We start from the raw sequence: 16,418 nt of genomic DNA, 5'->3' as shown, positions 1-16,418 counted from the left end.
TATATAGTATGTTGCAAGAAAATAAATATTCCAATGCAAACAAGCATAAAATGCTTTTGTTTTTTAAAACTAAACTAAATTCTAAAACTAAATTCAAATTTAGTACATAGACGCTTTTTAAAACCCTATTAGGGCATGACAAATTTCGAGTGAGATTTTTTGGAATTTCCTTTCGAATCTAATGTGTAAAAAAATTCCTAATTCAAAGTTGGGAGTTTCAGGAAAAATTGCCCCATCATCAACCATTGCATAATTAATTTGTCTCCTAATATATTTTTTTTCAATTTGTGGCATAGCTCAACGAGCTTTCAGGAATCCTTTAATGTGCGTTTATTCCTTGAGCAGGCACTCGGTTCGTATCACGTCGCAAACATCATGACAGAAACACGATTTAAAAATCTCGAAGCTACCATAAAATTTAATAAATGTCCAACCTAGGACAGATCTTAAATAAAGATTAAACATTTAAAGATTTACTATGAATAAAAAGTTCTTATTCTGAAAACCGATTTACTTTCAATTGCCAGATTTTCATTGACAAGAGGATATACAAATAAAAGTCATTTAAGATGTTTATCAATGTTTGCTTCTTTTCGACCAGAAGTATCTTAATACAGCAAACAAATTCAATTCGCCGATTCATTAAATAATGGTAGTAAATAATTTGTATAGAGCAAATGACAGCTATGCAATATTTAGTAAATGGTAATGTCCGCATAAAAACCAGAACAAATGGGTCTCCAAAATGGCGGCAAACCAAAGTCACAAAGTGTCACCCAAGCCTGCGTCGCATGGAAATACTTGTATTCAAAAGAAAATAGCCCTTTGTTTATTTTAGGCCACAGAAATAGACATAAAATAAATAAATAACAATTTAATGGACAAATATTAAATGGTTTAAAATAGTATTTCAAAATTACTCTGCCCTTTTTATGTAGCTGAGAGCATGTTTCTAAAATCAACAGCAGCAGCAGTAGTCACTTGTGATTGAGGTCGGCCTTCTTATATTTTTAACTCAAACACTGAACCTTTACCTTCCCTCCCAGTTATGAGTGAAAGCCAATCAGCCCTTTACTCAATCAGTGCAGCTCATTCAGCTGTCAGTTCGAGCCTTCGTCCTACCACTTTGCCGTCACTTTGGAATTTATTTCATTTCTATTTTATGCATTTCTACTATTTATAAAATTTGCTGCAGCAAATAAAAATGCCAAGTTGAATGGGAAGAGCAAAAAAAAACTATTCAAAAATAATAGAAATAAGAGGGAAAGGGGAAGTAAGAAGAAAGAGTGCAGAAAATGCAAGCAGTGGCATTTTTACAGTTTAACGCTATGCAGCGTGAAACCGAAACCGACAAGTGTTGGGAGAGGGCTGGCGTGAGGGGACAAAATGGCGATGTGGCGTGTAAGTGTTGGTAAACGCGTTTGCCCGCGTTTGCCTGCCTGCCTGCCTGATGGTTTCCTCTACTACTATTTGGGTCAGCCATGCAGCACGCTCAACAACAATAACACAACAAAAACAGCATTTAACTGCGCTTTTCAAACGCCTCCCTGTTGCTGTTGCTGTTTTTGTAGCAGTTGTTGTTGCTGCTTGTTTAACGAGTTCGAGTGCAGCGCAAAATTGCAAAATTTCAAAACAAGCAAAGTTTTGTGTGTGCGGTGACAAAACCAAAAAAAAAAGAAGAAGGAAAAAAAGAAAAAGTAATGCAGAAACAACTGAAAAAAGCAAGAGAACTAAAGACCCAGACCAAAACGCATTCCCCCAAACCGTAAGCAGTGCAAGACACACTTCGAACTTTGAGGCAGGCTGTTGCTGACACCGAAACACAAAAGCAACAGCAAAAAGTTTGTTTAACAATATGTAAGGGGTAGCTTTTAGGGCTAGCAAGGGGCGCAGTGGGACTACACGACAAAAACGCAGGCGTATAATTTTCGCACACACACACACACACACACACGACATACATACATACATACATACATACAAAGGTACATATAGGAAGACAGGGAGAAAACCTCAGGCAAACATATTTGACATTTGCATACGAAAAGTGTCAAAAGAAGAAAAGCGCTACATAAACTACACGCACACACGCAAACAAATAAACAAACACAGTGTCTCTCACACACACTCGCACACACAATGAATATGCACGAATACTACTTGTATACTGCCTTATGCTTCCGCTCCATGTCGCTTATCTTATTTTTACTTTACCCAATGCTCTCTTTCTTTTTTTTTTTTTGTGGCCACACAGGAACGCTACAAGGCCGACATTAGTCTTGCCATACAGCTGCTGCAATGCAAACCGGACAGTTTTGTGCCCCAGAAAGTGTCCTCGGTAAGTTTGTCTCCGGGTGCCAATGCGCCTGCACGTATGTACAGTAAATAACTCTTAAGAACAACTAATCAACTTGTAAAAAGCTGAAGTGATATTGAAATCGAATTATAATTGTTTGTATGCTGTTCTAAAAGATGTAAGATTATCGGCATTTGGAAAAAGGAATACCTAAAACGACTCTGAAGTTGTACGTCAATTTTAATTTAGAATTTGTATTTTTGGCAACTGAATGTCTTAGTTAGCAATTAAATGTATATTCGGCTGACAATCTATCCGTTCGTTTGTATGTTTGTCTCTATTAACGTCGATATCTTTTAAGCCAACAGTGCTAGAAACATCAAGCTTGGCAGATATACGAGTTCTTGTCTAATGCAGATCAAGATACATAGCTTCCATATCGGAGCAAAACAAAAAAATACAGTGATGGAAAAAATAATAGAAGCGACCAAATTTTCTTCGTTCATTCGAATTTTCTTCCATACAAATGTTTTCTTTCAGAATGTAATTTGTTTTCCTAAATATTCATCAGATTACATATTTAAATTAAAAAAACAAAAGCTTTTTCAAAATATAGATTGCGAAAAAAAGGTATTTTTTCTTTTTGGGTTGGAAAAAAAAATAGAGACGACATAGTTCAAACTGAGAAAAATTAGTTTTTAATTAATTATAACTAATATTTGATAGTGTCACCATGATTTTAGAAAGCTTCTGCGCTCGGACGACTTATAGATTCCGTCAGTTTGGAACAAGTTATCTGCACTTTTTTCCACAAATCGTCTCTGTTTTTGGACCAAAAATATTCTTTATTCTTTATCATTGTGAAATCCGTTCCATCAAAGAACGTTTGATTTCATGGAACCTTATTTTTGCAAGCTGCCAAGTATGTTGAGGCTCATTATCTTGAAAAAACTCCCACATTACTGGCATTTCTACTTGCTCGGTATATGGAAGCAATATGCTGTTAAGTATATTAACGTAATCCATGGCGCAGATTTCGTCCTTATACCAAAATATTTGACCAACAAAAACATCCCCATAGCATTATGTTGACACTTCCATCTTTAAATGCCTTTTGGAAAAAGAATGCGTCCTGAGAATTTTTGTTTTTATAAGTCGTGGTACTTTTCTTGCGGAATGTGCTTTCAAATCAGCGTCTATTAGCCTATTTATTATTGTACGACTAGAAACAAGTCTATTTAACTGCTTTCATAGATCTGCATCGCTGTTCGTAAAATTATTGGTAATGGTAGTTTCTTAACTTTAGTTTCTGAAGTAAGTTGACAAAAAAGAGCTCCAATATTTATTATTTTAGTTTTAGTCTTATGTTATATGTACATATGTAAGAAAGTTACATTATTGCTCTGTCAATTGGAATAGGGCGTCGTTTTTGTTGAGTGTTGTTAGAACTAGGCAGTAACTACTGTACCTAAATTATACCATATTTCTTATGCACATCCCCCGTTTCAAACCACTTAGCTACCCATTGATATACAATCAAAAGTGTCCGCCTATATGCGCCTGGAGACCAATTCGCATTCGGACTCGGAGTGCAGCAACAGTGGAGTAGGCGTGGCCACTTCAGCTTCCTATAAAGTGCTTCCGGCCTCGGACTCGCCACCGCCAGCACCCTGCCCTTTTCCGCCCACCGCCATGGTGTACTCAATGCGGGGCCTTGGTAAGTGTTAGTAGACCATGTTGATTTTTTATTTCCGTTAATCTTTGATTACTTTTAGTTTCTATATTTGGTTTCGCAATTACGAATTCGAATATTAATATTAATTTTTAAAGCATTTTTAAAGCACCAGCTGCTAGAAATGCCTGAATTACGATGTTTTTAGCAACTTTTTGGCAGCACACACACACACACACACACACACACACACATGCACACATATACATACAAATACATAGAAAAACACACTCATGTGCAAAAAGCACATCCAATTAAAGCGAGTTTGTTTTATCAGCTGGATCCTTGGCATGCCATAATTAAATTATATTTTGCAGCACATTTATTTGAGATCTCATGGTTTTTGTTTCGCAATTTTTGTTGTTGCCATAATTGAGGCAATTATATTAATTTGATTTACTCTTGTTGTTGTTTTTTTTATATTTTTGTTGCAGCTTAAATTGCTGGCACACTTTTTGCTTTTGTATTTTGTTTCCATCATCTGTGTTGTTTGATACATTTATTCATTGTTTATGTTGCTGGCATAAATTTGAAAACACATTGCAACTACTTGTATGTTGTGTGTTTAATTTGAAATTTCTGCAACATTTACTGCTGCAATTATACATTAAGAAATATATGTATTTTTTAGAATATTCATGGCTTGATTGGTTGTTTAAGAAAGGGAGAAGAAAAGTTTATATTGAAGTAGAGTATTGAAGTATAATAAGAGAAATGCAAAGGCTTCAAGAACTTTTCGATTATAATAATAATAATATTTATAGCAACATTCTGCAAAAAAATACAATTTATTGGGTTGAAGAAAGAACTCCATCTTTGTTTAGTTATAGTTCGCAAAGTATTAGTAGTATTTAGAGATAAGTTGAAAAGAAATTAAAAATGTCAGTATATTCTGCAATTATTAGTGTTTGAAATTGTGAACAATGTTTAAAGTAAAAGATGCATTCGTCAAAAAATGCGTAAGAAATGTGGAAATGAAGTCAAAGTATTGCAAAATAATTGGCGAAGCAGAATTAAATCGAGCCATTTCTTAAAAGATTGCAGACTGGTACTGAAAAATGGATCACATACAGTCCTGGTCAAAGCTCGGTGAGGTGTTCCAACTAGGAGTAACAGGAAGGTTTTGCTTTGCTTTTGTCGGGACTGTAGGGAAATCAGCCATTGGATCAGACAACAAACATCAATAATGTGTCGCTGGAGATTTAGTGAGCTTGATTATTAGGTTTCAATGCATATAGTCGGACGACGAGGCTGATGATAAAAGGTGTCCATTTAGTTCCAAAAAGTATTCTTAAATCGATTTAAAACCACAAAAATGTTTGAAATACTTAAATTAGTTTCAAAATGTTTTAATTTTAAGTCCAATTACATAGTGTCGTATTCTTCCAATATTCCTTAACAATTCAAAAGATAAACAAGCTGAATGAATGAATGCAATAGTAAATGATGACTCGTTATCAAACAGATTCATATATTTTTACTCTATTAATTATTAAAAATTGTTATTGCAACCATATTTTGAATTATCAAATATGTTTAGTTTTGCACTCATATAAAAATTTAATTTAATTTTAAACTTTTAATCTTAATAAATCTTTATTTGCCTAATAAATAAAAAAAAAAACAAAATCGGCACTAAATATTATAATTACAAGATAAATAACATTATTCAAAACCTGTTTCTTTCTGTTTTCCTATATTTGTTTTTTTTTTTTTTTTTTGTATATCCATTAGGCCTTAAGAAAGTTAGAAAGAGTAATGAAAACAAGACAGCAATCCACTCCGAATTTTACTTTCTGTAAAATAGAACTGTTGCTTTGTTTTCTTAAGAGTAGTTAAAAAGGTTCGGACAAACTTTTAGAAGACGTTAATAAAACATTTTTTCTCCAATTCGATTATTTTTATTATTTTTCTTATCGATGTTTTTTACAATATGTTACATTTATAGTACCTTTGGAATATGAAGAGATATAAAGCCGATAATATATCGATTTAAAATTGTTTCAGTGTCCTTTCCATTTAATTTATAAGTATTTCTACTTTATATTTATACTGTATTTAATTTTCGCTACAATTTATAGATTTAAATTACAAAAGTGTCATTTTCATTTCATTTATATATATACACTTTTTTATGTTTTAAAAATCCTTACCGATACAAATTTCTTAATGTTAGAAATTTGAATGTTTAAAGATTTTGTTTAGTACAAATCACAGACATAATTTATTTCAAACTGTCCCGAAAACATTGCATAAACTTCAAAAATAATAAAAGTACTTAAGAAGCCAACACAACTAAAAATTTAAATATATTCCCAAACCCAAATACCAAAACAGATGCAAAAAATACGCCCACACCCGGCACACAGCAGTCTCACGTCAGCAGCAACAACAACAACAACAACAACAATAGTTGCAGTAGCAACAGCAACAACAACAACACAAAGGACACTCTAAACAACAATAGCAGTACAGGCCAGTGCAATGCCATCAATGCCATCAATGCCAACAACACCAACAGCAAGTTCAACAGAGCCACGAACGCCGATCCGGACATGATATCGCCCACAGTTATGGCCAAATTTCTGGAGGATGAGCTGAAGGCGGGCGAGGTGAAACATTGCGATACATGTCAGTGCAGCAAACAGGATCTGACGGTGCTGGCCGACGTCTCTCGTTCCTATACGGTGGCCACCCAGACGCCACACCACTCCCTGGGCCATGGAGGGGCGCTCAACGAGCCACTGACGCAATTGTGCCTACGATGCAATAGCAATCTGAACTCGCCCTCGCGGACGAACAGTCCATACCTGATGAAGCTGGTCAAGTCGAGTGATTCTGTGATTTCGGAAACAAAGAGCTCCGTATCCGATCTAAACGACATGGACAAGCTGTTTACGCCAGCCAAGAAGGATGATCTTATGGTGAATCCCATCTTGGGGCACCATCGACTATGCGAGCGCACTACGCTGGGCCTGACAGCGTCAACGGCGCAGGACTATGCGGCCATTGCAGCTGGAAAAATGACAGCTTCCACCATGATGTATCCGACCACGCATTTGGGCGCTTATGCGGTGGAAAAATACATGCTGGAGACGAGCAGTCTGGGCCAGCTGCGTAATGGCTATCCGCGTAGGTTTCTCGATGGTGGCGGTACGGCCTTGCAGCTGCTTAACAAATATGAGCCTACAGGGGGCACTACGACGGCCGAGGAAATTGAGGACGAGGCCACTAAGCCACTGCTGGCTGCTATATCGCAATCCAATTTGCTGGATGTAGAAACGCAACAGCAACAGCAACAACAAAACCAACAGCAACAGCCGCAGCCGCAGCCGCAGCAACAACAACAACAACAACAGGTGCTGCAGAAATTGGAGGATGTATGCGAACCGTTGCCCGTGAAACCCACACCCGTAGCCGTGGCCGCCGTAGTCGCTGCCCAGCAGGCATTGCTCAAGTCCAACAATTCCGGCAGCGTCAATAGTCTGTGGAGCAAGACGAGCAGCTGCGAGGGTGCCAAGATGTTCGAGACCTTCAACAGGAATCTCATCAAGACTATCAAGGTTAGTTACTGTGTTTAAGAAGCTTTCACGATGTCGCAATTGATGAAGATCGCTTAACGTTCGAAGTAAATCTTAAACCGTTCTTCAATTTATTTCGAAATGTGAAAACAAAGAAGTCGGCTTAATCCTTGAGAAATATTTTATTTCCGGTTTGAGTTTTTAAAAATGTTACACTACAAATTTCGAAACTCCTTAACAGCTTATTATCAGAGCTTATTATCGGAATGGCTAGTAAAACATTTATAAGTAAAGAGAGAAAGAGGAAAAACGTACAAACCTTAGTAAAAATAAGTAGAAAACCCGTTAGAAAATGGCTAAGACGTAGCTATAAATACCTATATGTGCCCGCTAAAAATAGATAGAAAAGCTGCCGTCAATTCGCATTTTAAATATTCCTGCAGATTTCGTCACGTTAGAAAATGGCTAAGGCACAGCTATAAATAACTATAATGCCCGCTAAAAATAGATAGAAAACCTGACGTCAATTCGCCTTAAAAATATTCCTGCAGATTTCGCCACGTTAGAAAATGGCTAAGGCACAGCTATAAATAACTATAATGCCCGCTAAAAATAGATAGAAAACCTGACGTCAATTCGCATTAAAAATATTCCTGCAGATTTCGTCACAGAAAAGGTTACTAAAAATAAGTAGAAAACCTGTTAGAAAATGGCTAAGACACAGCCATAAATAACTATAATGCCCGCTAAAAATAGATAGAAAAGAAAAGAAATATTCCTGCAGATTTCGTCAAAGAAAAGGTTGACGATCCAGCATTCTCGTAAACCCTCACATAAGAAGTTTCACTTTAAAAAGGCTCCTTTCAGCCCACAGAGAATTGATTATTTCCGTTGATTCGGAACTAAATTCATTAATTTTATTCAAGGTGAAGGAAAAGAAACAGAAAGGCTTCTATAAACTTTCCTTTCTTTAAGACAAATCCTAAAACAACAATATTTAAAAAAACAGTCTGTAAAACAAAAATTTGCCTCGAATATAGACTAGGAAGGTTTATGCTACTAGAGAAGGTGAATGCAGTCAATTTTTCTGATATGTCAAAAGGGTATACCAAGATCCAGGCATTCATACAGACGGACATGGCTATAAGGATTCGTGTGTAGACACTTTCACGCCAGCTTCTAAGCTTCTCATCAATTACAAACTATTAACAATAAATGGAATAAGTATCATAATATACTTTTTTTAGGCGGAGAATCCCAAGCATCGGGGACCACGTCTGTGTGCGATGCGGATTCAGCAGAATGGTCAAAGCAACATCCTGCTGGATAATCTGGAGTCCATCGAGACCTACACACCAGTCATCTATAAGCGTCGTGAGCGTTTATTGGATGAGGAGCTCAACGACACCAAGGACATAATTACGTCCAAGGATAGCAATGCCGCGTTGCCGGAAGCGAACGCCGTCAACGCTGCCGTGGAGGCGTGGCAAGCACCTGCCGCATCCTACGAGCATGTGGCACTGCAACCTGTGCTGGAGCCGCAGGTGGAGCTAGAGACTGAAAAGGCTGGCCAAATGGAAGCGCCAACTGCAACTACCACGGCGGAGGCAAGTGGCATTGCGCCCGCTACAGCTGCCGCCACTGCCACTGCCACTGCCACTGCCCCCACTGGAAGTCCCAAGCACTCGGCCAATTCCAAATCGTGTACGCATTCCAGTTCGATTAGTGATGCCATCGACTATCAGGAGAGTGTGGCGCTGCGTCGCCAACAACTGAGCCGCGTGGCCGAGTGGGTGCAGCACAATACACAGCAGCTGGAACAGCGGGCGCTGCAACAGCCTCTGCCGCCGAGCGATTCGAATTCGGGCACCGAACGGCAATCCTCGTACTCAACGCTGGACCGCATGGATTCCATTTCCATAGAGAAGTTGTCCATGGACTCGGGGTACAAGACAACGCCACAGCAACTGACGAATGGCTATGCAGATGCGGGCAAGTCCACGGAGGACTCGTTATCACCCAAAACGGACAACACCAGCAATTCCTTGGGCCCTATCGTGGACAGCAATGCGAGTGTGAACATAAATGTCAATGCTTCCATGAATGCGAATGCGAATACGAATGCAAATGCCATTCCCGGCAAGAAGGCCGAGCTGTGCACCACCTACTATCGTCGCACCACACGCTCTGGCCTGCCAGTGGCCTATACGACCACAACCACCACAACAACAATCACAAACAATAGTAACAATGGGAATGATGCGATGAACAGCTCCATGCCCTGCTCCTCGGCTGGCTCGCCGCCCCTAGTCTGTCCCGAACAGCCCACGTGTGATATACTCAACTATAAATACTATCCGAATGATACGGACAAGACGCGCTCCGTGCAGGCGGAGCTGCACACAACCACCCAGCATGTGGATATTGCCCAAATGGAGTACAATGTGAAGCAATTTTTGCTCAAACAGAACGAATGGTCGATGCGCGGTGCAGGAGCTGGCACGGCCGTGGGAGGAGCGCCCAATGGAGAGGCTCCGACGGCTCAGACGGTTGCGGCGCCGATGACGCGTCTGGTGCGGCACACACGGCTCCTTGGGCCGGGGGTGGGGGAGCGCGTGCGCATGACGGCGCCGGGTGGTGCTGTCGCTGCAACCACCGCTATGGCGGCGCCGCACAGAACTGAAACGAATTTATAAGCGGACCGTGCAATGAATAATCAAAGCACTAAACCAAATTGTATTCTAGTTTAGAGCAAGTTTAGATGAATCGTTGGAGATCGATGACGATGACGACGACGATAACGATAACAAGCACAAGGACAAGGACTATGACGGTAGCAGACAGCATAAATCGTAATTCTAGTTTTAGTTACTTAACGCTTAAGTTAATGGACACTATCTATGATATATATATGTATTAGTACTATATGTATGTATAACTAATGGGCATTATAAAGGGTATAATCGACATCTGTGTATAGATGGTCTACTTAAAATGAAAACAATGAGATGATAGCTACTACTTACATATATATATATAAATGTACGTACATATATACTTATATGTATATGCAAAGATTTAATTGACACCAAAGCTACCAAAGCCGAGAAGCTTCAAAGTTATTATAATGCCTAATGCCGTAGCTCTGGCAGTTGGCGGAGGGACAGAAAAGCATCGCCCTAACATTTTTCAAAAATGCACACTCTGAACAAATTTCTGTACTTTATTGCTTTACTAACTAATTAATTAATAATTTCCACACTCTTCTTCTGATCTAACTGAAACTATGCTTGACCTCCAATTGGGGAACTGGACAGCCCTTCTTCAAATGTTTCTTCTGCAGCATTGCCTTTTAAAACCATTCCTTTTCTCTCCAAATTATTCCAACAAAAAACACTTCTGCCCTACGCCATATTGCCAGTTAATCCAAAAGCAAATTGTAATACAGAATAATAATACAGAAAAAAAAACAACCAATAAGCATATGATATTCCAAAAAATTTTGCAAATCTTTTCGGTGTCTGCATGTTAACCCATTTTTAAATGCCTAGGATATTACGATACGGTAAACATATATTTGATATCTCGTGTGTTATATTTGCTAGAATCCAATTAAAAATTCCAAAGAAAGTATGTGCAATATTTTTACGATTAATAGCAAAAACGAAACCAAACCAAACGAAAATGAATGAATTTTTATTTTTATAAATGCGACCAAAAACAAAATAACGTTTACTTATCGAATGTTTGAGAGTTCGTTTCCCGTTTCGAATTTCCCACATGCAAGTAACTCCCTCATCCGGAACTAAACTAAGAACCTGCCTAATCAAAAGCTTCTACGATATAGCCACTCTATAGCTAACATATATACAAGTACTGTACCTTCTTAGTAAAAACCAAAAAAAATCAACAACATTTGCAGCAACTGTGTAATCATTCCTGTCCATTATATGACCTTCATAACATTAGACACACTATAAACCATATAGTAGGGACAATTGTAAGCATGTCTCCAGCTTATTGCAACAAATGAAAGCATATAGCATGCCTCCAATACCACATACCATGCATTCAATACAATACAATACATATATAATGGAACGTATCTGAACAGACATATGATTGTACTACTACCCACTACACACACACACACACACACACACACACACATCCACACACAAACACACCCCACAGCATATATTTATGTATAGCCACAGCATCGGAATCATATTCACACTCGAAAAGGCTTCAAAATATATACAAACGCGTACACCTCCAGCCCACGTCTATATACATATATACACATCGTACACTTACTCTTCCTGTATGCGAACAAAATTAAAAAAAAAAAAATGCCTATTTACTCGACTACTATTTATATACACCTATATATACATTATATTGGATTACTTTACCATGTATACACTGAGCGAAATGCTCCAGAAAATGCTTTAATACTGTTATGTTTGCCCTAATTATAAACATTTAATTAGCATAAATTCTCAAAATGAAACCTATTATGTGCTATTTATAGCGGACGTGTTCACACTAGGCGGAACCAAAACCCATTAATGGAAATAAAATGAAGCCAAGGGGCTTGGAATTGTTTCTCCTTTTCACTTGGGTTACTTATTATTAAAAGTAGTTTCGAACTATTAATACACAAGACTAGGCACTGGACTAGAGAGTTCGCAATGTTTAAAAATAATAATAACAATTTCTACTCTATTGTATTTATATTTGTTTCTGAACTTATGCCTTTTAGTTTAGTTAATAGTTTAGAGAATAACTGCTGCCTAGTGTGAGCATTTTCATGTCTATGAAACACCAATACTTATGAAATCTAATACTTATAATCTAAAGTCAATCAAAACTAAGTTCATGTACCAAAAAACTAAAGACTTACAAAATTATCTTTCAAAGAGACACAAAATATGAGTATATATCCAACTAGAAATTTATACACCACTCTTAACATCCCCCCTCCAGAAACTTTGTGCTCAAGCAAGAGATTTTTGTGTTGTTTTCTCGCCCCCTACACGCTTTACAACTCACACACACACACACAACTTAGATTAGAAATCAATAGAACACTGCCCCGAATTCATTCACACACCCTTCATACACCTCATCGCATAAGGCTAATCGATTAACTTTAAGTAGAACTCATTTTGTATAATTGAGCTCAAGAGGTACGTAAGAAGCGGCTTAAATAAATTATAGCGAATTGAAATGGAATTTCAAAATCATTAGCATAATTTCTGGCATAGGTTTTTTCGAGCTGCATATTGAATACAAATATAATTTTAAGGATTTGTGCCCTTTCGTTTTCTTGGACCTATGTGTACATTTCTCCCTAGATTGAAGATGTAACAATTTCAGCTATTGAACCACCTTAATGTGAAACAAAAAGAAACAATTAAAATAAATAAAAAATGATTTTTTGAATAAATTTCTGTGGCTTTTATCTCAGTAATATACTGGTGCTTACTCACTGGATAAAACATCGATATCTACATCGATATATCGAAGTTTGGGTAATATCGAAAACATCGATGTTTTAGTTGCCAATATCGATAATCGGGTACTTTTTGAAATTTGAAAACGAAGAAGCTGGTTGAAATATTTTAGTCCCATTTCTTGTTATTTATTATATTTTAAATATATTTTGTTTATTTATGTAATAGTTTTGGAAGTACTTCTATAGTTACACCGAGGGACACCTGTGCGAAAGGCAATGAAAAAACATTGGTAGCCCCAAGGGGGAAAAGGAGCCATTTTTTCTTTGGTGATGATTCATTGAATTCTGTAGCCAGGCAGATAATGGTCGTGCCAGCCACATAATGTGCCTCTGGACGCACTTTTAGCAAAGCTGGCCAAATTATAACACAAGTAGGAGATTTTTAAAAAGCAACATCGTAAATAAGTTATTATTATTGAACAAAACTATTGATCTACCAAATAAAGGCTAAATGAAAATATTGTATTTGAAAACATCGATAGTGTCTATATTTTGGTTTTTAAATATCGAAAACATCGATGTTTTTACAGCTCTAGTACTTACTTCGCTATATGCTGGAACGTAGATTCTATATACAAGTAGGATGGAAGTTGTATAAAATTCAGTGGAAATATTTTAAAACCAATAAGAAGGCCGATTCTTTATAAATAATTTGCAGCGAAAATAATACTATATCATAAATGCTAGATTTCATCTCTATTGTAAAGATGGCAGTTTCTTGCAAATAACATAACATTTTGTCGATTGTCGATTAATATATTCATCATTTGGAATGCCTAATATTCAGTTACAAGAGACTTGTTTTAGGCCTTAATATATTCTTGGGGTCCAATGTCTCTGGCTAATCATTTTTCTAAACATTGTACATTTAAAGATGCTAACAAATAGAACTTGGAAAATTCCACCCATAAGTGGGGTAATGTCGTTGTTAGAGTTTAATTAGAAATAGCAAACAGCGGTTGGAGACTTTGCTCTACTTGCTCTAAACAAGCTACTAATTAACGAAGTAATCACTTAAGTTTAACTACAAGTAGATTGGGCAAGTGAGTCAGCTTTTGAGTTGGACTCAAAAGTTGGGAAGTTGTGTTGAGAAGTCAATGAGTCAGGGAAACGTCGGACTACTAGAAAGGGAAAGGTGAAGGCCAAATGCTTCTAGTAATTTTGTTGTAGCAGATCTCAAAGGCAAAGAGGCTTACATTATTTTGATGTAAAAATGTAGCGATTTGATGGATGAAAACTGCAACTAAAATGGTGGATTTGTACAGTTGAGTGTTATATGGAAAAAATGAAGCAACACATTTGAATATATTTAAATTTTTATTTTTTATATTAAAATTAAGTTCCTGGGAAAAATGAAATAAATAATTTTGCATGCACTTACACAACTAAGAAACGTTTTTTTTCTCGCACGATTGCTTGATGGGGGAAAAATGGCGACAAAAATGGCGTCAGTCGTTGCGACTTTTACAAAAATGAAAATGAGCGCAAATGTAAGGATGGATGATGAGGGTGGCTGTGGCGGTCCCGGTAATTATTGAACATCGTCGGCGGGAACAACGGCAGACTCTGGTTCCTGTTGCAGTGAGAGCTCGACCTGGACGGGTTTTGGGTCGGACTGCGAGGCCTCGACAGGGTCGACAACGGCGGAATCATCGTTGACGACAATAACCTCGTCGACGGGAACAGCCTCTTCGAACGAATCGTCGATCGCTTCAGCGCTGTTGCGCACCTCGTTGGCATCGTCGGACTCGATCGGCTGTTGCTCCTGCACTTCGTCGACCTTGTCATCGACAGCTGGCTTTTCGGCAGCGGGCTTGTCAGTCACAATGGGCGTGGCTGGATTGGCATTTTGTGGCCTGTTGCCGCCCAGGAAGTTGATGATGCCCTGCAAAGGACCCTGCTGTTGTGGTGGGGCAGCCGCTGTGGCGTTGTTGCCACCACCAAAGACATTGTTAACGAACGACTGAATGGGGCCTGGTGGACGGGGTGTGGTGGGCTCCGGACTTTGCTGACCCGTCAGACCGGAGAGTGTGTTCTGGAACTGTGTGCCCAGATTGTTGGCGAATTGCTGAATACCCTGGAAAGCCTGTGTGGTGGTGTTGACAACCGATTGAGCCGCATTTTGCACCGCCTGCTGGGCAGAGGTAATGGCTGCTGCCGGATTCAGGAAACCGGGCACTGTGGGCGCTGGCGTGGCTGGCGCATCTGCCTGCTGTTGATTCTGACCATTGAACTGATTGAGGAACTGGCCAATGGGCGAGTTTTGTATGAGCTGCTGCACAAAGTTCTGCTGTGTGGTTGACTGCTGCTGCGTGGGTGTGGCTTGTGTGGCCTGACGCACCGCTGGCTGCACTGCGTCCTCCGGATCCAGGTTCTGCACGGGCACCTCAACGGGCAAGGGCACTGTTTCCGCTCCGTTTTCCGCAGCCAGTTCTTTGAGCGTTTGTGTCTGAGGCTGTGTCTCTGCCTGCTCTGCTTCACCTTCCTTCACCTTTTCCTGCTCAACGGTATTCGGCTCTTCTGGCTTAAGCACAGCTTGTGGCTGCTCTGGTTCTTTAATCTTCTCTTCAATCTGCTCCGTCTTGAGCTGCTGCTGCACCTCTTCTTTGACAATTTCCCCGGCTGGCTGCTCTATTTTCTCGACGGGCTTAGCCGGCACTTCAATTGGCTTCTGTTCGGGCACGGGCACGGGCACGGGCACGGTCACCGGCACGGGCACTATTTCTGCCAGCTTCTTTTTCTCCGCTGGCTCATCATCTTGCACAATCGTCACGGGTATGTCGATAGCCTCCTTAGGCGGCTGCAGCACGCGTCCCTGGCTGCCCACAGCCAGGCAGAGTATCACAAAAACGAACAGCTTCATCTTTTTCAATGGGCGGATTGTAACTGAGTTTTTCCAAAGTTTGACACGCGACGTTTCAAGTGTTTTGTACGCTAGCGCCTCTCGGCCGCAACTGCTTCAGGTTTCTTTAGAGTCTGCGCATTTATACACCAGACGACGACGACGACGACGTCGACTCGAACTGAACTCAATTATTGGGCACGCAACGTTCGCTGCACGCTGTCGACGCCAGCTGCGACGTCGCCGCCACTGCCTGCGCATGCGTAGCTGCGCTCTGAGCTCTGCTGCACATTTTGGCTCTAACTTGGACTTGGACTCTGTAAAAGACAAACAAGCTCTGTCCGAGCGCCTGGCCACTTCTTGTGCCAAAATGTCATTGAACTGTTGGCCAATTGGCTGAAAAAGGGCCCACATTGGCATCAGTTTGTTCATCTTGGGCGATTTTCAAGAGAGGTTTCAATAGCGAGGGAAGAGCAGAGAAGCAGGTAACAACATCTTATGCATGC

At 39.3% G+C, this 16,418-nt stretch overlaps 2 protein-coding genes across 3 annotated transcripts in view; one reads left to right on the top strand and one right to left on the bottom strand.

Moving 5' to 3' along the window:
• Positions 1–12,152, top strand: part of LOC115632567 (formin-J) — a 58,003-nt gene extending 45,851 nt beyond the window's left edge. Inside the window, exons 3-6 of one of the 2 annotated variants that reach the window (XM_030529787.1) lie at positions 2,255–2,338; positions 3,815–4,013; positions 6,366–7,591; positions 8,797–12,152. In XM_030529787.1, the coding sequence (XP_030385647.1) occupies positions 2,255–2,338; positions 3,815–4,013; positions 6,366–7,591; positions 8,797–10,245 (2,958 nt within the window). In that variant the 3' untranslated portion in view covers positions 10,246–12,152. Of the gene's footprint in view, positions 1–2,254; positions 2,339–3,814; positions 4,020–6,365; positions 7,592–8,796 lie in introns of both variants that reach the window. The other variant, XM_030529786.1, reaches the window with a different exon arrangement.
• Positions 12,153–14,601: 2,449 nt separating this feature from the next.
• LOC115632652 (20-hydroxyecdysone protein) lies at positions 14,602–15,933 on the bottom strand. Its single transcript, XM_030529882.1, has one exon. The coding sequence runs from the start codon at positions 15,931–15,933 to the stop codon at positions 14,602–14,604; it is 1,332 nt and encodes a 443-aa protein (XP_030385742.1).
• Between the last annotated feature and the right edge of the window lie 485 nt (positions 15,934–16,418).

Source organism: Scaptodrosophila lebanonensis, unplaced genomic scaffold (genome assembly GCF_003285725.1).
Source record: "Scaptodrosophila lebanonensis strain 11010-0011.00,11010-0021.00 unplaced genomic scaffold, SlebRS2 tig00001415-arrow-pilon, whole genome shotgun sequence".
NCBI classification, from domain to species: Eukaryota; Metazoa; Arthropoda; class Insecta; order Diptera; family Drosophilidae; genus Scaptodrosophila; species Scaptodrosophila lebanonensis.
This window is presented reverse-complemented; position numbering and strand designations above follow the sequence as displayed.